The 26302-nt window shown below is 38.4% G+C and overlaps 1 protein-coding gene across 18 annotated transcripts in view; it reads right to left on the bottom strand.

Annotated features, from left to right (window-relative positions):
* tjp1b (tight junction protein 1b) overlaps positions 1-26302 on the bottom strand; it is a 193048-nt gene that overhangs the window by 22764 nt on the left and 143982 nt on the right. For 8 of the 18 annotated variants that reach the window (XM_067437090.1, XM_067437082.1, XM_067437086.1 and 5 more), the window contains 12 exons: positions 16162-16218; positions 13728-13852; positions 11918-12020; positions 11443-11767; positions 11117-11182; positions 10891-10997; positions 10537-10705; positions 9172-9316; positions 7251-7286; positions 1855-1982; positions 1507-1612; positions 1265-1415 (listed from right to left, as the gene is read on the bottom strand). In XM_067437090.1, the coding sequence (XP_067293191.1) occupies positions 1265-1415; positions 1507-1612; positions 1855-1982; positions 7251-7286; positions 9172-9316; positions 10537-10705; positions 10891-10997; positions 11117-11182; positions 11443-11767; positions 11918-12020; positions 13728-13852; positions 16162-16218 (1518 nt within the window). The remainder of the gene's footprint in view (positions 1-1264; positions 1416-1506; positions 1613-1854; positions 1983-7250; positions 7287-9171; positions 9317-10536; positions 10706-10890; positions 10998-11116; positions 11183-11442; positions 11768-11917; positions 12021-13727; positions 13853-16161; positions 16219-26302) is intronic. The other 10 variants (XM_067437100.1, XM_067437092.1, XM_067437097.1 and 7 more) reach the window with 7 other exon arrangements.

The following is a 26302-nucleotide window of genomic DNA, read 5'->3' as shown; positions in this document are numbered from 1 at the left end:
AAGGCAAAGTTTACATTGTATATAATTATAATTTTAATAATAATATATAATATATAATTTTTTCCATGAGCAGATATCAGTTGATATGACGGAGATGCTGTTAAAACGTGAAAGGCGAAGCTTGAATTTACGGGTTTGTCCCTCTTTGGCTAATGTACTTTCAAGATGGAGAGCCAACATGGCGACCGGCATTCGAACCCCTCACCCGTATGCATTTTCAATGACATATTATAAACTTACCAGAATACTTTATTGCTTGAAAGAAGTAAATAAACATTAATGAGCACATATATTTTTTGAAAGAACTAAGTGTTTTTAGCTAAGAATAAAAAAAAAAATTACACAGTGTAGCTTTAAGGTGTCATTGGTGCAGTTTAATTATATATATAACTACTGACTATATTAAATCAACAACATGTACTTACTATAGGGTAGGATTAGGGTTTGGTTGAGGGTTAGTTGCATGTTATTATGCATAATTTGTACCGAAGCTTTAAAGACATTTATAATGTTACAAAAGCTATCGATTTCAAATAAATGCTGTTCTTTTTAACGTTCCTGAAAAATATGTCCTGTTTTTTGTTTTTTTTCAGGGTTTCAAAAAAATAATAAAGCGGCACAACAGTTTTCAACATTGATAATAATCATAAATGTTTCTTGAGCAGCAGATCATCATATTGGAAAGATTTATGAAGGATTCATAATGCGTTTTAAAAGTATTGTTAATGCATTCATTATACCTCATAATCGGCACCTTATAATTCCTTTTATGATCTCATGAAAAATTGTAACAACAGTTTTAATAAATTATAATACTTATGTTAGAAAGTATAATGCATTAAAACACATGACAAACAACTAATTTCAGATGTAATATTATAATCCATTTTAACAGTGGTTAAATGCATTTTTTTTTCATAAATAATTGTAACACATTATCAATATGAATACCTGTATATTGCACTATACAGAAAGGCTTTGTAAAAGTATTACAGAGACGTTTTTAATTGTAGTGTATAAATATAAATATATTATAAATATACACATACATACGTTGTTTGAGGGTGAAAAGAGACCAACTATTTTACATAATTCGCAATGCTTTATGGGAGTGGGCAGTTATTGTTGAGTTCTTCTGCCATAGCTCTTGCTTCCACAGTGACTGTCTAAATGGTAGATCACTAGCAACCAACAGTACAGCAACCTGATGACATTTAGAGGAAGCCTGTGCCTGTGTAGACCGCTTTTGTTGACTTTTTCTCACCCTGAGAATCTGGTCTCCCTCCTCTAGGCCCTCTTTAGCAGCAGGACTGTCCTCCAGAACTCCCGCCACAAATATCCCGACGTCATTCCCACCAGCGAGTCTCAATCCAACACTCTCGCCCTTCTTAAACTTCACCAGCTTCATGCTCGGCCTGAGGGTGGAAACACAAACACGCATCTAGGACGTTTCATTCTCCACATCTTTGACAAAGTTTTGGGTTTGGGCAAGTTGGCGAAACGCACCGTAAAATGCTGTCATCGTGTGTGACGCTGGGCACGGGGGCGTCTGCCGGACTAACAGGAAGGTCCACATCAGGCTGGCCAGGTTGAGCGTACACCGGCTTGGGCTCTGAGGAGATCAAAGCACATTGAGTAGCTGAGTAAAGCACACACACACACACACAACTGTCACCACAGGAGCGTGTCGCACACTGGGAGGTCAGAGACGCCCAGCGGGACGGAGCAGGTGGGAAGACACTGTCACAACTGACAAACTCCCGCTGCTCATCACCACCTGCGCACAAACACAAGCCCACATGCACTGGGAGAGAATGTCAGATCACAGTGTATCCATGTGTAATGACCTCTGACCTGGCAGAGGGGGGAGCTGTTTCTCTTCTCTGGCTGCGCTCTGCTCTTTCGGCATCTCCTCCACCATCTTAGCAGGTAAGGGAAGCGGCCCAGCCTTTGAGATCCTGTCTTCATCACGGCTCCTGTGACTGTAGGTGTAAAATAAAAGGACAACAAAGAGCAAAGATGTTAGAATCTCTCACAGGAAATATCATACATTGGTCTTTAATGAATAATGACATGATTTACTGTAATAAGTCTGTGGATGAATAATTCTTTGAAGCGTTTTTTTTTTTTAACAATTTGGTCAAAGTGATATGAGAAGCTATTTAAATCAGTGGATTGTGCGTGATAAGTTAGTTTGGGAGTAAAATAAGGGGAGTGATATGTTTGAACCATAAGCAATGCAAATCTTGGAAGAATCAATTCTCAGAATTCTTCTTCTTCAACTTAACATCCTAAAAATGGGTTTATCTGGAACAAATACAATTAGGATCTCAACTAGAGTGACAAAATTTGCATGAATAATAATAATAATAAAATAAATAAATAAACCTCACTGATTTGTAAACATGTATCGACAATAATGTAGACTTTTGCCAGTGCTGAATAATGATTCAGTTTTGAATAATGCTTAGTGTGATGGCATCAAACTCAAACAACTCGTCCCTTTTGAACGATGAATCAGTTTTGAATGATGATCGGTGAATCAGACTTTTGCATTCTTTGAAAGTGTCTAAGCGAACCGGATCTGATATGAAGCAGACTTCCCAGATTGGTTTCACTAACTGTTACACATTTTACAAAACTTAAACTATAACTTAAATATATTATAATTATTATAACTCCAAATATGACCATTGACCACTATTATTGATTGACAAAAACAGATATTTTGAATTTTGAACGATGTATTTTAATTGATTGAATGTAGTATTTTTCTCTCATTAAAGCAAACACTCCAAACAAACCAAATCACTAAAATGAATCAGACCTCCCTAAATCAACTTTACTGACTGGGATACATACACAAATATCAATATCTGATAATACAGATATAAAGATCAGAGATTAAATATAGACTAATTTTTTTAAAGCGCAAAATGCATTGCATCTAAACACCTCACTTAACTAACACTTTAAACAAATCACTTTTTTAACTGATTCATTAAAACAGTCTAAATAAAATGTGCTCAAATGAATCAGATGCATCAAATTCACTTTGACAGTTAAACACCTTTTCTCCAAAGGCCACAAACATTCTCAACACAAGTACCCAAACGCAGATGTGAACGCTTGACCAACAAAGTGTGTTGTGGCCATAACCGACCTCGGTACTCAAAACTTGCTCGAAAAGATAGTAGTCAACCTGAAAGAATTGACAGTTTGCACGAATGTCCACTATAGTGCCCTCTGAGAATGCAAAGTCTTTGCGTTCACGTACTTGGTAGAGTATGTTTCAGGCCGTTAGTGAATGTACATTAATAACACACCTGAAAATATACGATACAATGTGGAATGAGATGAGCTTTGTGCTGTTCGGTTAAAGCTTTTGATGATTAATGCATGCTCTGCTCTCAGCAGGACGACCAAAAACAACACCGCTTTTTCCACACTATCAAGCCTAAGCACACAACCCATAAAACACTGTTTACACTGAAAGACAAATGGCAGATGAGAGCGAGGTAGATGGGGAGAGAGGGAGGACGTTGTGTGGCTAGGGCAGCGAGGTAGTCTTGAAGGTCACAGCTGTGTTTTGCAGCTCCTTTGTTGGACTATATTTAGCGCAGACCATCTGATCTGGAGTAATGGAGGAGACAGAGAGAGAGAGAAAGAGATGGCAAGAGAAAAGGACTCCAGGTGTACCACCGCCATTGAGGCACTCCAAAAATCGGCACATGGCCAAAGATGACGGGTCCTGCCCGTGACCTTTATTGTCACGGTAAACAACAGCGGGCGACATCCACGGATTGCAAAAACTCTCCATCTCTGCAGGACCGGGCCGCCCCATGTGGTCCTGTTTTATTCATGACAATGACGGAATATCTTTCCCAGCAATTACGGGGTGGCTCCATAAAAAGCCTTGGCTGGTGACATTGAGGATAAGTGTGTGGCATAACGCACTATACCTTAAAATATTACAGACGCCATTGGGCATTCAATGGTCTTCCAATTTTTTCTGTTGTAGTTAGTTTTATGGATAATAAAAACACTATCGTGTGGTGGGGGTGGCATTTGCGTAGCATTTTGCACTCTATTTCTAAGAAATATTGCATTCTGATGAGGGGACTCATCAGAAGTGTAATTCAGTACTTCCTTAACTGGTTTTGCATCAAGACCTAAATTTTACATTAGACACTAACTGCCAACCCAACAATCTGTGAACAAAATGTCCTTAAAATAAACATCAAAATGATTAAACACTACTAGTGAATGAAAGCATGTCCATATTGGCATCCGCCTGATTTGGCTAGCATCCACCAAGTGCCCAAAGACTTTGTGCCAAAATATATATAGCCCGACTGAATGTTGTAGATACTTTGACACCAACATTACATTTCAACTATTTTCCGCTATCTTTAAGTTGATAATCCTATTTATTTTGCGATGCCCCAGTTGCGAAACACTGTGATAAATCTTGAGTTTTTAACTGAAAGAGAAAATGGAGGGAAGAACTTGGCAGGACATCTTAGTAGGACTCTCTTTCCTCTTTGTTAACAGACAAATTCAGAACCAGGCTGGTAAAATCAACCGTTAAAGCAAGAGGAAAAATGTTGATACTTATTCGTACATAAGATTCAAACCAAGGAGGTCTATAATACAGCAAATTATTCAGCAAATGCCATGTGACTAATCACTCTGAAACCCAACACAAGGATGATCATCTCCATGAGTCGGTGGGCGGGGCTACTGGATTAGACGCGCTGTAGAGGCGGTGTTTCATAGCGCTATGATGTAAGAATGAAGCACAAGATCGGTTTCTGTGCCTGGTGTCTAGAAAAGCTTTTCTTTGACTAACAAGGACGTTTTCAGCTCTGAAACTTAGAGGATATTTTTATATTACCATGACCTTTTGTATATCAAAAGCTCAAGGGAAAGTTTTCTCAATTCATCACCCCTTTAAAACGTCCTTTTAAAGGGGGGGTGAAACACTCAGTTTCAGTCAATCTCATGTCAATCTTGAGTACCTATAGAGTAGTATTGCATCCTTCATATCTCCGAAAAGTCTTTAGTTTTATCATATTTATAAAAGAAATATAGGCTGTACCGAGTCTTTCCGGAAAAAACAGAGCGCCTGGAGGCGTATCGTGTGGGCGGAGCTAAAGAATGACAAGCGCGCAAAGCGGTGACGTCCTCAAGCGTGGAGAAACCCATCTATCTCAGCTAATACAGATAATGATCCAGAATCAAATCTGAGGGAGAAATAAATTGAACAGGAGAAACGGCAACATCAGGACGTCCGTCTCTGTGGTATGTAAGTTACTGTATTTAATGGCCTCTCCACATTTCTGTATGTTTACTCGCAGTGTATGAGGACATGATTCGGTTTATGGACTATTGTATGCGACTAGACCTTAAGAGTAGCAAGCAAAACGGTTTTGCACGTCAGAGTAGTGTAACGTTATACAGAGAACAACAATGGAGTAACCGTTAGCACATTTGAATGACGAAGCACGCGATCGTGTCGTTTACTGATGTTTACTCATGCGTCCGTAGTCAAAAGCAGAGACATTTGAAGCAGTTTAAGTTAACTCACCGGCTGCTTCCAAAGCAGGACCGAAGCTTTATCGCTGGGACCGCTCCGTCAAAAACACACTTCTTTGGTATGATTTGGTAAAGTCCTGACAGCAGTGGCGTGTAAATCCATTTTGAGACGCAACTGAAACGACGTTGTGAAGCTTCCCGTCATTTCTGCGTTCAAATCGGTTCAAATGCAGCGCTGCCTTCCCGGAATGCTGTGCTGAAGCGTTGAAGTCGCTCGACGTCACCCATAGCAATAAAGAGAAGCGTGGCGCCACATAAGTGTTCACGGACGACTGGATCTGCATCTGAGAGACTGTTTACGGCGTGCTCTAGTCACGCGCGCACCCTATCGGGAGAAGAGCCCGTACGGCCCATACAAGGACCTTCCGATCTATTAACGTCAAGTAGACCCATACTCGAAAAAAACTCGCCGAAACTTGTGAGAAACCGGAAGGAGTATTTTTGACACAGAAATACTCCATCAAACGTCCAACATTAGTTTTTGAAACTTTGTCTATGTTTAGGATGGGAATCCTAGTCTTTAACAGTGTAAAAAGCTCACTATGCATGAAACAGCATTTCACCCCCCCTTTAAAAGAAAACACACTAGTATAAACAGGGTCTAAAAGTTATGCATAACGGTCTTCCAGTGATGTTAATAAAACATTCCTTCAAATGCTATCAGGTCTTCTCATAATGGTTCCTAAATGATAAAATGGAACATTCCAATTACTAAGAAAAAAATTGACATTTTGAATGTGCAGAGAACATTCGCATTTTCATAATTTAATGGGAATGTTAAAATACATATTAGATATAAAGAACATATTTTGTTAGTTGGGTAACCTTTTCACCAACACGGTGTCATGGCCATTCTGGCACCATTCCACATTTTCACCAAAGAAAGATGGTCATCGGATGAAAGATTTGGCTCCTCAATGGTTCCAATATATTAAACCTGTTAGTTCTCGAACCAGGAATTCAGTGATGTTCTTATCAGAAAAACTTTACAACGCAACAATAATATATATTGAGAAGCAAAAAGGCAGCTGCCTAAGCTTTGAGCACGCGGCCTCTGTCTTCACTGATTCCAAATCTTTACGCACATGGTGCAGGTGGTGCTTCCATCCTATTGGACGACTTTCAAGGATGGCTGGCAGAGCAGATGTGCCTGTAATACCAAGAACTCTCTAAGGCAGAGAACTACTACTACAGACGATGTTAAAAGCAGCATGTTTTCGCCTACACTGCGAAACTGACAGAAGCAGCTTTTAGGAGAACGTGTGTATTTGTACGTTGCCGACAGACACCCCTATTTTCACTCTCCAGGAAATGGGTAACACAGCTGAGACCAGTTCTGTGAGACTGAATAAGAAATGAGAATGAATGGAGGGATATGTTTAATGGATATGCATGCTGGGATTAGGCACACAAAACAATACATTTCCTGTACCCGAGTTGGTTTGTTGAGCTTCATTCCCTTAGCCAGGGTTGAGTGACGTAGATGAAATGAACATGTCAAGTAGTGTGTGTAAAAGAATAACATTTCAGCACACATTGGGTTACACCACTATGCGAAACGCCCACGTCACATGCTTTAGTGCAAAGCTCACAAAAGCGTTAGTTTGGTTAGCTATGTTCGGGCGCTGCGTTAACCGGACCCAAAAACTTACACTGTCCGGGTTCTCTGAGTCGTCGGCCCTGCGGCCCTGATTCAAAACAAGAATCAGAAGACACTTTGTCAACACCTACAAACATGTTTGGTCAATTCTGGCTTGTGTGAAGTGTGTAATTTCTTCTCCTAACAGGGCTCCAGACTTTTTGCAACCTTTTTTTCCGTTGGTGTGACTGAATTTTGATAGAGGTTGCACTGATCGCCACGGTGCCCAACTGATAAGCCATTTCTGTTACATATGAGAAACATCAAATGGCAAACGAAACGAAAGAGGAATGGAAGCGCGCTACTCGTTTGAGCTGCACTGCGTGGATCGTTTATCAGCTCGGACTAATAATAGACCGCACAAGCTCATACACGGGTCGATCTTGCGACATCATTACTACACAGCGCTGGGATATCCAGAGAGAAAGTGTTCGAATTTACCAAAGAAATAATAACATCACTACTGCGAGATCTAGTGGGAAATGTTTGGCGCAGAATTCTCTAATAAACCACAGCTATTAAACAGCGCTGACATGGAAACCATTCACTGTGCCATGAACGAAGTTCAGTGGTTTCAGTCCACAAATCATAAACATTCACCATGGATTTAATGTAGTAACACCACATGGTATTGTGGAAGAAATAGTCAAATGTTTGAAAGCTCTAAATATTACGCAAAACGTAGGCCACCTTGTGGCAAACAAGCACTTTTATTTAAAAAAAAATACCATTATAACCAGTAGTTGGTGGCAGAGGAGCACTTATAAGCCATTTCCACTCCTTAAAGATGCAGTGTGTAGTATTTATGAGAATCTATTGACAGAAATGAAATATAAATTACATTTTTGCAGTGGTGTATTAAGACCTTACATAATGAACCATCAGTTTTTATTACCTTAGAATGAGCCATTTCAATCTTCCCCTTACGGCGAAATAATAATCTTTGTGCTGTCATGTTTCTACTGTAGCCCTAAATGGACAAACTTCTCTAAAGAGCACTAGTATTTTTTGTCCTGTGTCAGCCACCGTAGCTTCTCTGAGTGCTTCGAATGGGAGAGGGGATGCAATTCACAACCTCACCGCTAGATGAGGCAAAAAAATTACACACTGCACCTTTAATATATGAAAAATTAAGAAGTCACAAAGTAATTCTATCTGCATAACAATTCAAGCTCAGTGCTTTACTGTTTAATTTCTAATAAACAAACATGTAATATATTAATAACTGTTCTTATTAGCAAAATAATAGTCATTTCATAATTAATTGTAATGACAAATTTTTCTCCTGCGGCACTATCTGTAGAACTTAGTTGTGGTGCTCTCAAGTGTCAGTCTGGAGACCTGTCCTAAAACATTTCCCATCTGTAATTCTTTAGAAAAACAAAACAGGCCAAGACCAACGAGTTGAAGATGAATACAGGGCTGCTCAAAGCAAACAGCATATTTTCATAGTGCCAAAGAGTTTCCTCTCTTCATAAGTCAACCTACAAATGACTACTGAAGCTTCCAAGTATTTGAAAGTATTTTACCATCAAAAAAATTACACACTTCACCTTTAAATTTGCAGGGAGATGAAATTCCTCTCATCCTCTACCGCTGTCACACCCTGGTTTATCTATCTAGGACACATCCAATTTACAGGAGCGTTTTGTCAAGAGCAGCAGCACCGTCTGACAGAACCTTTTTTCATATGCTTGTCGCAAGGCTGTTCTCATATCAGCGATGAGCAGGCCTGTAACTTCAGCTCTTAAAGTTCAAATCTGTTGAATCTTATAAAAACAGGAAGACTTTAATAATGAGGGGGGGAAACTTATTTAAAGACTATTTGGAGATGATTTGGCCTCAAGGAATCACGTGAATCAGACCTCTGATTTAATTTGCACCAATACATCTTGTGTGGCAGCAAAGTGAGAAAAAAAGGAATGTGTTCGAACCTGCCATTGCTGATCTGTGGCGGAGAGTGTCTAGAGTGGTCCGAGGGCTCCGAGCGGCGGTCCGGAGATCGAGAGCGGCTGCTTCTCTTCCGCTCGTGGGATCGGTTGGAATGATCAGAGGCCACGGAGTGGATGTCTGAAATATCTAACACAAAGATCACATGATTTCACACCATTACAGGTGTTTTTTACAGTATAAGTGTAAAGGCTAAATTACTGCTATTGGGATATTCTATTTTACCCTAAAATATCCTAATGCAATCAAATAACAATCAGCTAAGATTGACATATTATATAAAAATGCCAAAATTCTAAACAACACAAATTTAGTTTACCCACTGTTCTAGTAATTTTGTTAAGTGCTTTTGTCATTTTAATAATTAAAATTAATATATATATCTGGGAAAACTCAATGTTAATTGGTCTCAATTATTTCCAGAGCTGTATATACACACATAGAGGTTAAATTTAAGTTTAGTTTTTTAGTTTTAAATTTAAGTAAACTTGAATTATTTTAGTTAGTTGCCAAAGTGAATATTTGCATTTAAGTTTTCCATTTTTCATCAATATTTAAAAAATATTTTATTTTAGCTTTATTTTTAATTTTAAAAGTTTCAGTTTTACTTAACAGCAACACCACCGCTTGAAACACGAATTTGCAAAAAAAAAGAAGACATTTTGTTAATAAAATTTTAATTGAAATGAAAATATTAAAGCTGCATGCTAACTCAAAATATTAATAAATACTAATAAACAACAAAAAATGCTATTTGTCAATCGGATGAGGATATATTCACTAAAACAATGTCACACAATTAGCTTGCTTTGTTTATTTTACTGTAAAAGAAAATGTATTGTTAACAAAATGTGAGGATAAACTGGTTTTCTTAAGAAAAAATTAAAAATCTATTTACTTAGTAGGGTCTCAAAACTGCTTTGTGAATTAAAGTAACAGCTTTCTAACTACATACAAGCATCATAAGCATTAACATAGTAGAATTTAAAAGAATAAATCTAATACACCTTGACTGGTAGGGGTGTGTGTGTGACAGGGCATGTTTTCATAATATATGAGGACATAAATGTGTATAATGACATGGGTATAACAGGTATTACAAGGAGGGGGTGAAATATGAGGACATTGGCCATGTCCCCACTTTTCAAAATGCTTATAAATCATACAGGATGAGATTTTTCGAGAAAGCAAAAATGCAGAATGTTTCCTGTGATGGGTAGGTTTAGGGGCAGGGGCAGTGTAAGGGGATATAAAACAGTTTGTATGGTATAAAAAACATCACGCCTTTGGAATGTCCCCATATGTCACAAAAACAAACGTGTGTGTGTGTTGTACAGAGACTCTCTCACCATCTCTGTCAGAGGCATTAGCTGAAGGTATGCTGTCATCCATGTCAGGGATATTGAGCAAGGTCGCCCTCTCATCTCTTTGCACCACCATCTTCAGCTTGCCCTTTGACCTCTCGATCAGTTTCTTAGCATCGATCAGGGACAGATTCTCAGTAACAGTGCCATTAATCTAGATGCAGAGTTCATAAAAAAAAGATGTAAGCACGGTCATTTATCTCCATTAGCAAATGTCTGCATTCTTTCATAATTCCTCACATCACTAAATGCACCGCTTCGGTCACGCTCATCACTTAATACACTCCCTTCTCTCTCTCCATCTGTTTCCCCTCCACTACAGGTGGTCATTTATCTTACCTTGAGCACCACGTCTCCCTCCTGTATGTTTCCGTCTCGGGCTGCCAGGCTCTCGGGGGAAATGTCCTTTACGAAGATGTGGCTGGCCAGGCGAAGCCCGTATTCTGCTTACAGAGTAAACCGCAGAAACACATACACAATGTTAGCATATGTTAGCTATAAAGTTGCTTTTTTTCCTGATGGAAACCTGCACACCCAACCCTTTTTCCTGTAAAAAATGACTAACTTTGATTTTCAGCCTTTAAGGCCAAGCAGCCACTGCCGGCTGGTTCCTTCAGTAGTGGGCGGGAATCTAAAAAGAGAAAACTAAAAAATGACTAGCCACACCATGACGGTGTGCGTGGAGGGTTGACATAGCAAAATGTCATCGGGCCTAAATGGTAAACTTCAGATATTTTCTGACTGGATGTGATTATGTTGTTTCGTCCAGCATTTTCAATTTAATCGTGGACAGACCAGCTGTAAACTTCAATAATAACAACATTGTTATTATTTGTAAAGGCAAAGTGATTGGACGACACCGGTCGGCAGGGTCGAAGCGGCCATGTTCACCTTCATTTTTGCGGGACTTGATGAGGGTGACCTTGGCTGGGCGTGGGGGGAGGTTGGAGGACACAGAGTGGCGGTCCGAGCGCGGGGACTGACTCCTCTCTCTGGAGCCGCTGCGCTCTCTGTCTCGGTCCCTCCTCCCGCCCAGCCGGTCGCCCCTCCCGCTCCTCCGGCCCGTAGCCCCGCCGCCGCTGTAGGCGCTGCGGCCGCTCCGTGCCTCGTATATCTCGTCTTCATAACTATCGTCGTCCTCGTCGTGCTCCGACATGGTCTCGCGTTCACCCGTGCGCCCCATAGGGATCTGCACCTTCCTCTTTCTCCTGATGGTCTGGACAGAAGGGGAAACAAAACATGACTATTAGACATCTCCAGCTGGAAAAGGATCAGAATCGAGAACCAGAAATATAAACATATGTATGTGTATGTATATGTGTGTGTGTGTATCTGTATATATAAAAATAAAGAATGGGTTACATACTATTTTTGCATTCTTGCCACTTTTCCGAAGTTGCTGCACTGCATATGCATGATCCACGTTATCCATGGAGACGGCGTTGACCATCACCACTCTGTCATTCTCCCTGTCGGGGGCAAAAAGTGCAAAAGGCAGTAAGCAAAAGTGCCACTCCAACTGATCTCAGTGCAAAGCTTGATCAGCAGTCCTGTGCGCTCATGCGTTTACTATGTAAGAAACTCCATGAGGGTGAAGAGCAGATTTCGGATTACTTGGAGTAATCAAATGACTCTAGATAAGAAAATATTTCACCATGACCTATAAAATTAAAACATTTAAAATAAATATATTTGATAATAAATGTAGAGTGGGTCCAACTGTACTGTCCAAGCAAAGTACAGTACTGTTTTCAATAAAATTTTATGTAATTTGAGTAATGATCCATTAAATATAGATTTCTTTAGGTGGCATCCCAAACATTATTAACATCGTCTGATATTTCTGGAAATAGTCAATAATGCATTTATTAGTACTTCATAAAAATATACAGTAGTGGGCTAAAAGTGATGTCCAGAGGGGAAATTTGTTTTTAAAGTTGGGGTAAGTGTTATTTCAAAACCGTTTTAGAAAAAGGACTCGGGCCGAGTGGAATAACAAACTTGTAGCCAATCAGCAGGTAAGGGGCGTGTCTACTAATGATGGTCAGATGAGAGGCTCAACGACATTATTCAAAACACAAGACACACATAACGGACATTAGCAGAGAACTAATATATGCTGTTTTTTGCTTGAATATGCTTGTGTGTCATGTTCACTTGTTTGTCCATTTGCGATCGGATTGTGGCTCCCTTCAGCGATGATAAAGACCCGTTCATTTCCTCACCGTATGGAGCATCTAACAAATCTCCTCACTGTTTGTTTCAAGCGTCAGCTCACAAAACACAAGTCACAATCCTACAAGTACGATACTATACTCCTAATATATGTTTGTTTCCTCTTTTCATGATCTATATAATCCTAATCTTGTCATAATTGTAATATGTTGTTAGCTGGACTGTCGGCTCGTGTACTATCGAGTTGTTCATGAGAACGGTTTGTGTTTTTGTGATGAAAGGGGCGACTTTTTCATTGAATATTCGACCAGGATTAGTTACACACAGATTCTGCCATAGTCGTTGTCTGGGTTATGTATGTGTGGGGCGGAGCTATCTAAATATGGACCCTTTTTGGGGGTAGGGGTATGTTTGTTTTGGTGATTTGAAATATCAACGGTTTCCAGATAGCACTTACCCCACCTTTAATGACCCAACAAGTTCAACTAAACCATCAAAATATGAGGAAAGCATTTCATATTTTTTAAATATGAGGGAAGAACAAAACACTAAACTTGGTGAAGGGATTTATCTGACAAAGTTATTCAGGAAAAAAAGGCAATCTACAGCCACAGGTTTGATTTTACCATGTAAAAATAAAAGCATAGAAAAACTAAAAGCTGACAGGAAAAGCAGTTATTAATATTTAATTGGTTCTCTTTTGTTTTTGCATGTTCATTTCTTTGTATGACAGCCTGGCCAAAAAGTATGTCGGCACAATTTGGCATGCTTCATTGTGTTACCCTAACTAAAACAATTGATTCCAAAAACAAATGCAATATGCTTTTACAAAAATCTTTTTTAACAAAGGCTGAAGATGTCAATTTTCCTAGTCCGGACATCACTTTGGCTATTGCTGTATATGTTTATTTAAAAAAACGAAACGTTTAGAGGTCATATTATTGACATTTCATTCTATTTGATTCATGTGCAAATTCAGGAATTTAAGCGATCAGTCTTACTGCAGCAAACCCTCAGCTGGGCCTCCCTTCAGCACATCAGATATGACGATGGACGTCTCCCCGCTCTGAAAGTGAGGGTTATCCCGTCCGCCTGAGATAGCGATCCCGAAGCCGAACCCTGGTGCCTGTGAGACACACACATCTACATGTTAGCCGACAGGTGAGAGAGACACATTCACACCACAGTGAAAGAGCTGAGAGGGATGGAATAGGATAGAGAGAATGAAAAGATAAGATCGGAGGCATGGGAAGGAAGATAAATGAGGTGATGGGATGGTCAGAGAGATACAGAGAGAGGGCAGAGAAATAGAAAGACGTTATCACAGATATAAAGAGGAGAGAAACAATATGATAAAACTCAAGCCATGTTGGACTTTTGAACAGTTTTAGTTGTTAAAGGTTACAAGTAATGTGCATTAAAACATTTTGATGTAACAAAGTAAAGTGTTGCTTTTTGAAATTACACCATAAAATGTTAACGCACATAACTGATATATAGGGTATTAGCGTAGACCGTCTTCTGCAACAGTAAATTGGCTCAGATCATCTACTGTCATGGCGGATTAACAGTTTGTTAGTTAAACTGGCAGCATGTTCATAGCTAACTAGCATAACTGTGTTAACGGAGCATGAGCATCTACGTACCTTCATAGTTTTTGGCCTTATCTAGAGCATGTGACACCAATTGTTCATTGTATGCAAGTAACATAATAAAAATAGAACACATACGTAACTTTTGATGCCCTCTCGTGATATCGGAAATGTCCTATTTCCCACTGAAGCCGTGGGTTATGAGCTCGCCATTTGAATTAAATATTTACTAATATTCATTTATATTCAAATTTAAAAAGGCATAATTTCAGGGTTTTTTTTTTGGGGGGGGGGGGGGGGGGGGTCTTTTGTCTTGTCTCCTGAGGCCACAAGAGGGAGCAATGAGCAAAATATTAATGCACCGCATTAAATTGTTTATTCAGAGCAATGAAATAACATGACAATACAAAAAAAGGTGCATGATACCGATCCGATAGCAGCGCAGTTTTGTTTAAAAATTTAATGTAGAATTTCTATACCTCAGGGTGTTAAACTGATAATCACACTTTTGTGAGTTAACACAATCTACTAAATACAGACAACTTCACTATAAAGAAAAACAACAAATTAAAAAAATATATAAAAATCACAATCTATGTTAAAAATACTAATATAAACTAGATGTACTGTATAAACTAGATTAGTGGATGATTCAGCAGCAAAAGTTACTCTAGAAAGGTGCACAATAATTTAAAATAAAATCTAAACATTTAGCAAAAATAAAAACATTTAGTGTGGAATGAATGAATGAATGAATGAATGAATGAATGAATGAATGAATGAATGATTTCTAAATCTGGTAAAATGTTACACATTGTAAAATACATTCATGAAAATTATATTTACAGAAATAGGACCTATATAGAAATTAAAATTATTTTATTTTAAATGTATAGCACAGCTTTTTAATAAGGCAGCAAAATAATATAGATAGGGCAGAACAAGAAAGGTTATTAATAATCTTTCATAGTGCAAATGTATTAAAATACGAACGGCTCCAATACGGAGCGGCACAAAGCTCGTATGCGCATCCCATGTGCAGGATGATGAGCTTGAAGCAACAGTCACGGTGCTCCGTGCGCATTGTAAAGTTAAAAAAAAGGGAAGATATATCAATGCGTAGTTTATCTTACTATGCAATATTTTAATGAGCCGTTTTATTTTAAGTTTAACATTTCAGTAACCGTGTGTGAAGAACAATACAATCTCTAGTCCAGTGTTGTGATCTAACAGACACATCTAACAGCCAGTAGAAAGTAACACGATTTACAGCAATAAGCAAGATAAAGCGATATTATGAGAAACCATAGACCGTTATCTACAGATCAAGCATAATAACAGGAACATTGAGTCATCTTGGAGAGAGTTTTATCGAGTTGACTGCCGTAACTGAACGCAACACTCAGTTTGAAAGCTGAATGGACAGTGACTGAGCCACAGCGCAGAATTTAATATGACTTACATATTCATCTGTACCTCACATTAAACTATGGAATGGCTTCAAAATGCTTAATATAGTGTATGAAGCATAGATGATGCCTTTTGTGGGGCACTGGGCTTAACAATAACAGAATATTATACGCATAATATCAGATTTGGATCAGTCCTGTCTGACCAATACGCAATCTGGCAAATAATGGTCATATCCAATTGTTACAACCATGACCAGGCTAGTCAGAGGTTTGATTAAAAAGTTCTTTGAAAAAAGTAAAAGAAATCTGCTAGATGAATATAATAGACTATCTTGAGTAAAAAAATGAAGATGAAGTAAAACAAAACACAAATGTAATTCTACCAAAATTTCTTAGGGTTTTATTTATTGCACAGAGGATTAGATTCTCACCCTGTGTAGAGTTACAGTGTGCTGTTCCCATATTACGGTCTCCTCCATTGCTGCACTCTGTGTTGAGAGAAACAAAACAAAACAAAGAAAGAAAGATTAATAGAGAAACACACAAATCGTTAGATTAACATCAACAGCTTTAATTGGTTACATTCCCACACGGCCTAAAAAGGATGCAGATGCATTCATTAAAATCAAGCAGGGTATACACACATTCGAGAAATGTCTTTGAAAACGTTTCAGCGCTTAACATCCGTAAATACATTTAGAAATCCTCCATAGAGTCTAAATGATCTTCCTACATGTTATTCAGCAGACTTGGAAATTATGTTACACAACAGACAAGGGAAAAAACAATGGTGGTGAAACCTCACTCCAGAATGGAGGAGAAAGGACTGCTGACATTCAGCAAAGCCACCTGAGGTGCGCAAACATTGATTTATTCACTTATTTCTCCATGGCTTCTGCAATGCAGTCACCTGGAACAGCAGCTTTACGCATTTACAGCAACAACGCAGTCCTGCACGATTGTGTTCCTATAGATCACCAGATCCAAAGCAGGGAACACTTGAGAAAAACGCAATCTAATCAAACATTAAGTGAATGATTTTATGTAGTTGTATGTGGTGATAATGTACGGCAAAATAAACACCAACAGGGTAATGCGGAGGGTCTAAACTGTGAGCAAAAAGGATCGTGGGTTGGAGCTCTAGAAATGTTCCAAGAGGGCAACTGTGCCGCCCACTCAATCCCGTCTGTGGCACGACCTCAAGTGAGGAAATCCATGAAGGATGACGAATGTCAGCAGTGTCAGGACCGGAGGCAGCACCTGACAGGATATCCACGACTTCACGTATACACACACACACACACACACACACACACACACACACACACACACACACACACACCTATTAATGGCAATTCTTCACTCTCTCCTCAAACGTGTTTGACAGTAGGGCTGTGCGATGTTGAAGAAAAATGCGATATGCAATACCTTGTTAAATAATGCGATATTCGACATACGATACGATATTGCAATTAGTGTGTAAAATCTATTTAAATGACATTGTAAAAAATATTTAAATTATTATTCACTATTCGCTACAACTAGAAAAGTATCGCTACAACTTCTAAAAGTGACCAACATTGTTCACAAATCTGATGATAAAATTTTAACATCAATGTAAACAAACAAAAATTTGTTTACAATTTTATTTATCTATTTGACAGATTCCCTCTTTAGTGAAACAAAGTATCTAGTACCTCACAGTAACACAACTACGTGTAAGATGCATGAACAAATGCTAAAACGTTGAACTAAAATCCCATGTGAATTGTTTAATCTACGCAAGGCAAAAATTAAACCAAGCTAGAAAATACACAATATTTTTCAACCTTCAAGACAATCAATATATATTTCGATTTTAAGTCTTTCCCCGCCATTGACGAAATATTTCGGCTTTCTGTGTTTTCATTGTTATACAGTAGGGTGCGCTAATATGCACCCGAAAGAGTACAGAATCTCCAGATCAAAACACAGGCATAAAAGGAGCAGAAACAAGCAATAAAATCATTGTGTATATGCACATTGTAGCCTTTGGAGGGGAAAAGAGCATTATTTTCTCAACTTTTTGTTCCTAATTCTTCTTTTTTTTCTTTTTTTCTTCAGTGTTCCCCATACATTGATTTACATTTTGGCGCTCCACCTCCACCATAATATCAGCATTGACCACCACAAATACATTTCAGTGCTTCCCATTCATTAACTAGACTGTGGCGACCTGAAAATACATTTAAACTTCTCATAAAAACATAAAAGCTCTTTAATGATGTGTTTTGTGCCAGTTCACTTTGAATGAATGCAGTGACCTCCATCAGTACAGGCAATTCTTAACTTTATTTGAAAGAATCCAGAGAGTCAGTGAAAAATAGACACCAAAAAAAGATTAATTACTCATAAAAAGATGTCATTTTCGCGTCAGTGGGGAACTGTATAAGTCAAGTTTCAAAACACATTTTTCTTTGCATATTACTGTTGTAAAAAAAAGTTTATCGCTCTGCCCACCACCACAAGTAAATTCTCAACCTATAGGAAACACTGTTTATGAAACTTAGACCACATCCAAGTGTTGATAAAGAATTCATTATGCTAGAATAAAACAGTAAACAGTAACGGTCTGTATTAACACAACTGGCTTTAAATTATTATTAAGGCCATTCCACAGGCTCCAGTCCAGACTGCAAACTTTTTTCCTGCTGATGGGATACCAATGCAAAACAGGAATCTTCAACATGCAACAGGAAGCGTATGTGCAAATCCACAGGTTCAGTATGTTAAAAATAAAGAGCTTCGGATGTATAAATGGCTTCTGTAACAAATGGAAAGCGTGATGAGAGGTCGATGGCCTTCCGTGTGAAGCACAAGCGATTGCCTCCTGACCTCAGGGCGATAGAGGAAGGATGAATGACGTCCTCGTGTCACATCTTCACGAGCTGAGAGATCAAGTCTCAGTCCATCCGTCCAGTGCCTTTGACCTCGCAGATAATAACTTAGGTCTCGTTCCCTTCACAGCTCTGACTTCCCGTTACGCCCGTCTCAAACCGCGCACTACATCTTGTTAGCGTGCAGCTAGTTAAATAGATCTACTACAATCTGACAGCAAGAGTTATGGTTATCGGTCTCTTGCCAAGGCTAAGAAACGCCTGAGGTCTGATCCCTTTAATCTCAGCTGCGTTTTATAAAGAACCTGTGAATCGTGAAGATCGAGGAGTTTGGGTTCGACTAGCACGCTAATCTGACCAAATGAAGTCTGTTGATGAGAGGGACTAATTAGTCCAACCTTTGCTATCTTTTCGTGGTGTCTACAGAGAGTCGAGCGATATGCTTTGTGGTCTTTCATTCACTGGCCTGCACTTTAAATCAGGGCTGGTCAATTCCAGTTCTGGATAGCCACTGTCCTGCAGAGTTTAGCTCCAGCCCTAATCAAACACAGCTGAACCAGCTAATCAATGTCTTCAGGAATACTAGAAGGCTACAGGCAGGTGAGTTTGATTAGGATTGGAGCTAAATTTTGCAGGACAGTGGCTATCCAGGACTGGAATTGCCCATCCCTGCTGTCAAAATATAGCCTGACAAGCCAGACCCACATCAAGATGTTTGGTCTGGAAACTCACCATAGACAGGGCTCAATCCGAGGGGCGGGATAAACGGTTGTCTTTCAAACTCCCTCTGCACGCGATAGGATAGCACTACCAACAACCAGAGCAACAAAGGTAAAACAGAGCTTGTTGATAGATTAAACATTCGCCGTATCCGGTCGGCTAAACTCCGAACACATCTTCCCTTTTTAAGAATGACTTCAGTGCCGTTCTTTGTTCTTTTCTCAGAGAAAAGCTTAAGTCCAAGTCTTCCAGAGTCGCGGTCAAAGCTGATTCGAAAGACCGCCGTTCGCCAGTTTCTGTGTTTACTAGAAGCACGCAAACGCAACTCGGCCGGCGTCATTATGGCCCCAGTCCACCGACTCTATACACGATGTGATTGGCCCGTCCAGAGTGAGGGGAATACAGCTCAGAAGGGTATTGAGAGTTCCTAGACGACACTTGCGGGCAGATTAAATTTGCTGCCGCTAGGGTGCGTCTAGATTTCAAGGCTAGTCAAAATAATTAATTGGTTTGAATAAGAAAGACTTCAATTAAAACAATTAGTTCAGTCAAATGAACTTTTATGAGTATTTAGCACTTTCTTTTTCTTTTCAAGTTCACAGAGCTGATAAATTGAGTCAACAGAACAGTTTCATTATTTTCAATTTTATGAAATTAGTTCTTTTAATTTAGACAAACTTATGTTTAACTGAAACTAGGCTGGGATTTTTATTTCCCAGCATGCTTTGCCCATGACACTCGAAAGAGTAAAGGCAACCAAAAAAAAGGTAATAATAATACAAATGTTCACACTGAGGTTACATTAGAATTTTAAGTTAAATGTATGAATCATTTCAAGTTAAGAACAATTAAAATGCATATACAAAATAAAAATCTGCCAGTTCAGTTGGTTAAACTGATAATCATGATTTTTTTTGCTCAATTAGAAGTAATATTAATAAGAGAGAGAGCACGTGCATAGCAAGGTTAGGAAGATTAAGTAAAACACCAAGCAGAAAATGTATCCATTTAAGAGAAAAGCTTTGATTGGGGGATTTAAAAACTTCTGACATCTGGTACCCGAAAGCATGGAAGCTTGTGAAGGTGTGTTACCCAGGCAAAATAATGCAAATGTCAAAAGAAAATTAAACTTTTTCAGGATGCATAACCAGCGGGCAAATAAATAGACTATTATGCCTCAATAAAACAATTAAAGTAGACCTATAATATTTTCTTTAGAATGTAATGTTGCTGTCTGAGCATGAAAAAGGTTTGCAGAGTTACAAAGCACAAAGTATCTCCATAGGGAGTTCTCTATATCAGTAAGCACTGTTTCTGAACTCGTTCCCAGAATTCCCTCCCAAGTAATAAACAAAAAGGGGGGGAATGTAGGCCAGGCCTGGTTGAGTTGTGTTGGCAGTGTGCAAAAACTTGTGGTTATGGTAGAGGCCTGACACTTCTAAAACACTCAAAGCTGTAGACCAATCACAACGTGCTAGTCCAGCCGACCAATCAGAGCCATTGTACTTTTCGGAAGGAGGGGCTTCATAAAGACACAAACTAAACATTGCTTTACTAACAGACTGGGAAGAAAGGAGTAGGGGTATACTAGAATAGGTTTTAATACTTCAAAGTCAAGGCATAATATGGCCTCTTTAAAATACAATTTATTCCGCCAATCAGGCCATGCTAAATAACGACGTTAGCACTTTCTCCAGAAAAATCTGACGTTACTCGCGTCGCTTTTAAAATATCAGCCAAACAAGCTCTGTTTGACTGATGGATTATGAATTCCAATAAAACCCAGAGCAGATGCAGAGAAAGAAATAAGAGGGAGGGAGGGAAGGAGAGGGAGAATACAAGGGCAGTGCGTTGTGGGAAATGTGCTGACCTAGGGGACAATTACTGCAAGCTCAACCCTTCACCTGTGCCCTGCATGGCAATGAGGAGCTGCTTGGATCGATCGGGTGCTATTAACATATCCTGCATCTTTGCGAGGCTTGTTAAAGCCATAGCTACTCTCGGTGGGATAGGCCTTTCCATTACGTATTGTATGAAAATGTAAGTTAGACAAAGGTATATGAAAAAAAGAATTGCACTAATTGACCTTATTTGGGATGTATGCAATATTTTTTGATGCAAATAAAAATGAGGCCAACTAGCCATTCGACTACAATTAAACAGTAGTGCTCAAATGGAGATGTATCTGGAGCCACAACTTTGCTAGAAAGGTTTTAGCATGACATGATAAAAGTTTAAAACAGATACTTTTAAAACCGTCACTTGTGTTCTGTTTTTGCACACTTGATCAATGAATTTGGATGGCCAGTTAGTCCTGTTTGAAATCACTTTGCTATCTCTAGAAGTTTGTATTGTTGTGTTCTTTGTTGTTGATCATTCAGATGACAAAACTTTGAAAATACTGTCAAATTTGTAAATCAAACCAGACTAATGCTCCAAAATTTTCTTTTCTAATAACTAGTATTACATTACATTTATCTTGCAAGTTGTGGATATACAAGAAAAATCTTATATCAGGATATGAGTAATTTTATTTCACGATAACTTCTAATCACAAAAGTTATTTTTGCTTTAAATAGTTTTTTTTTATATGTGACCCTGGACCACAAAATCAGTCATAAGGGTCAAAACTGAATAAATAAACTTTCTACTGATATATGGTTTTTACCTTGATATAAGGACAATATTTTGCTGAGATGCAACTATTTTAAAATCTGGAATCTGAGGGTGCAAAAAAATCTAAATATTGAGAAAAATCTGTTTTAAAGTTGTCCAAATTAAGTCCATAGCGATGCATATTACTAAAATTTAAAATTTAAATTATAATTTTAATAATAATATATAATATATAATTTTTTTCCATGAGCAGATATCAGTTGATATGATGGAGGTGCTGTTAAAACGCGAAAGGCTAAGCTTGAATTTATTGGTATGTCCCTCTTTGGCTAATGTACTTTCAAGATGGAGGGGCAACATGGCGACCGGCATTCGAACCCCTCACCCGTATGTATTTTCAATGGCATATTATAAACTTATCAGAATACTAATGAAGTAAATATACATTAATGAGCACATATATTTTTTGAAAGTGTTTTTAGCTAAGAATAAACTAAAAAAGTTGCACAGTGTATAGGGCCCTATAATTTCCGCGATCACGGAATCGCGGAATTGGCATAAGGCGGAATCTGCATATAAACGTGGAATCTGGTGTTAACGCAGATTTCCCCGGAATTTTACATATTTGTAATGAAATTCTGTGTCGTGTGGGTTAAGAACGTATGTCTGAGGAAAGTGCACACCAGGGGAAGCAAATCTTCGCGACACAACCCCTCCCGTCATTTCAGCTCGCCCTTCAAAACAATGTAAGTACGGCGAAGTTGGTCTCCACGGCTCTGCTTTCGGCAGCGAAAAAGTTAAGAAACTCGACGCTAATGGTGGTTTCACACTGCACGCGCAGGTGGCGCAGAAGCTTTGCGTATGGAGAGTGGGAGCCGCGCGCTCGTTGTGCTCAGGCAGCATTGGTCGCGCGGGCAACTGAACCGCGGCTCGTGTATTGCACATACAGACAAATATTGTCCATTCTGTCAGATTTTCCGGTGTTCTGCTCGACCCCTGTCATCTCGTGCTTTGATTTATAATGGGCACATTAGGCAGCAATGCATATCTGCTGCAAATGTGACCGTTTTCCCCTCTGTTCCAAACATGCATTTAACATGCTGTAGCCTATGGGCAGTTTACATGATAAGTAACCTTAAAGTTAAAATTAAGCATCTAGTTTTAATAATTTAAAGGGGCCTTTGAAGTTGGGGGAAACTTGTTAGGTTATTAGTTGGGTACTTGAAGTGCAGTGTTATTTTGCATGTTGCATCATATTTGTCCTAAAAAGTAAATGTGATGTTTGTTACCTCAATAAATTTAAGGTCATTGCTATTTTTTGTTTTATGTTCTATTATATTAACATTAAAAGCACACTCTTTTTTCACCAAAATAACAGTAAAGGGTAAAAAAAACTGAATTGCCAAACATTTTAACGGAAAAAAAGGAATCTGCAAAAATTAAAACGGAAAAAAACAGAATTTGCAAAAATTAAAACGGAAAAAACGGAATTTAGGAAAAAATAAAACGGAATTTGGGAAAAAATAAAACGGATTTTATAGGGCCCTAAGTGTAGCTTTAAACAGTCATACAGGCACTTAGTGGGTAATGTCATTACAAATTAAAATTATAATTTTTCCAGCCACAAAATGACAAATTTGCCTCTTCGCACGACCACACACTTCGCGTTGACATTAGGGATGGGCATTTTCCCAAAATATTGTATTCGAATATTTGGGCTCATAAAAATCGAATGTTCGAATATTCGTTTATTTAAATTAGGTATTTTGAGAAAATGAGAGAGATGTTTCTTTCTTTTTTTCTCTAAACATGTCGTCACCATTTCTGAACAAGCTGATTAGGCAATGTACACAACACGCTTACGTTATATCTTAAGGTTTTTAAAACATTAAACAGTGTGTAAAAAAATGCCTAAAGAACAAAAGCATTATAAGCTCAAGGAGCACGAGCGCAGAGCGCGTCAGTTAGCGTGACGTACACACACACACACACACACACACACACACACACACACACACACGTCAATAGGCTATAGCCTACCGACCTGTGTGTGTTTGATATGGCTGATGTGTTTACTTTGTATTGTTTCACATTTTCATGTAGAGATAAACTATAATATTATTGGATTATGATATTATTCTCGGGTGAGAAAATGCGCCACTGACAGGCGTCGCGGAGACAAAGATAACGGTTAAGTGAAGTTTGAGTGAAGAACTTTGTGTTTTTTTTTTGTTCATAAACCCTCAAAGAACATTAAAGGAAGCATTTGTCTCGAGATCATTTTGCTATCATAAGTTATCTCACTCTCACTCGGGTTAGCTACAGATGAGCTTACCTGCACTCCTGAGCAGTGATCGCTCATTCCACTGGTGTTTGGATTTCATGTGATTCTCGTTTGTGGTGGTGATATTATTATAACTCAGTTTCAGTAATTGATTTCATCAAAAGTAACTCCATTTTGTAACAGCATTTTCAATTTTCATCGAAGTAACGTTAATTCCAAACATTGCGAGGCAGACGACGACATGATTGTGATCAAATGCACTTAACTTATTAACCTGCTCCACAACGCCACCCAGTGGATTGAGATATAACTGCGAGATTTAGAGGGATTTCTCATGGATGCACTGTGTAGCCAGTTGCTTGTGACTTTTTATTTTATGTCATCCTACTTTTATTATTTTATTTTACCTTACCTTATTTGTGTTGAAAGAAATATTTTTGTAAATGTTTTAACTTCATCACAACTTAATGTTACCCTTTCATTGTTATTTATGTTTAATTTTCAATGGTTCCAGTCGGGAGTTCCTACCAATTGTTGTAGGTGGGGCCTTAATTAGTGGCGCACCTTAGGATGCGTTATCGCTTATCGCGGAGTGAGACAGTAGGCCTTCCATTGTGTGTGTTTTCTAATTTTGCTCCAACCTAGTTTTTCTTTAAAGGAAATAAATGTACATCCTTCATCTCATCCATGTTTGGCTGTCCTTCTGTCCTGAGGGTACCACTTGATATCTGCTGCAACTGCATTTACTGCCAGCCAATTAACAAAATAAAATTCGAATAGTATTTTTAGTTTTCGAATGTTAATTACAGATCGAATATTCGACTATTCGAATATTCGTGCACACCCCTAGTTGACATAATTTATAAACAAGCTTTACGGACGAATGCAATGCACCACGCGCACGCGTGTGTTTGTGTGTGTGTGTGTGTGTGTTTGTGTGCGCATGTGTATGTGTGAGCCATTGAGTACGAGAGAGAGTCAGTATGTGTGTAAGAGAGATGAGGGAGAGCAGGGAAAGAAAATGCAGCTGAACGAATACACTGCATGCGTGTTTTAAATAGCATAAATAAATAAAAAATTATGCCGAAACTCAATATGTGTCGGCCGGTGTTGATTCTGTAAAAAAATACAAAATAAAAAAAAAAAAATTATAATATATATATATATATATTAGGGGTGTAACGGTTCACAAAATTCACGCTTTGGTTCGATACGATACACTGGTGTCACGGTTCGGTTCGGTTCGGTTCGGTATGTTTTAGATACAGCAAAAAGAAAAAATTGGCAGATAAATTACCTTTTTTTATAATTTTTTTATTAAAACTAATAAAACTGATCCGCTGTTGCATACCACAAACACAGCATTTATTCATTATCTTTTATTTAAAATCCAAAAGTTTTTACTGAACATGCCTCGTCAGAATTCCAATTCTCTTTGTTTACTCTTTAATAGAAGTCAGGTTACGTAGCCTACTACATTTAAACAACATTTTATTAAATTATTTTATTCATATTTATATACTTTAGATTTAGCTCACACAAGTGGCAAAACATTTAAACATAGTTTATAACCTTAAATCACAAACATTTCAAATTAGAAACTTACAATAGTCTATTCAAAAACAGTCGACTCTCGTCTTTTCTTTCGTTTTTACACCCTTTTAAAAGAAATCCTGCAGGTCAAAAAGAACTTTGCTTTTCACCTCCAAGAAAGTACGAGTGCTCTACATTATGGAACTTTTTTTTTTTAACCTAAATGCCAGGTAAGGTGTCGTTTTGTTGCTTTACTTGAGAAAAAAAAGCCATGTGTTGACTTTGAAACAAGAGTATATTTTAAATGATATGCATCCGTGTTGAAATTACTAGATTTTCGCGTCAGTGCATGTTTATTTTAATGGGAACAATCTTCTGTCGCTTTAATGCAGCAACGCAGCGCAGCAAAAAATAGCCTCGGTACGAAAACGATCCGTGCACTGCTGCAGACGCAGCGCTCCTGGAACGGACTGACGGACAGCACCCGCGTGCAGTCTGAAAGCTGTCATCCGTTAACATGGGTACGGAAAAAAATACGCAACG

Source organism: Pseudorasbora parva, chromosome 25 (genome assembly GCF_024679245.1).
Source record: "Pseudorasbora parva isolate DD20220531a chromosome 25, ASM2467924v1, whole genome shotgun sequence".
In the NCBI taxonomy this organism is placed as follows: domain Eukaryota; kingdom Metazoa; phylum Chordata; class Actinopteri; order Cypriniformes; family Gobionidae; genus Pseudorasbora; species Pseudorasbora parva.
Note: the sequence above shows the minus strand (reverse complement) of the source record. Positions and strands in the feature narration are given on the sequence as shown.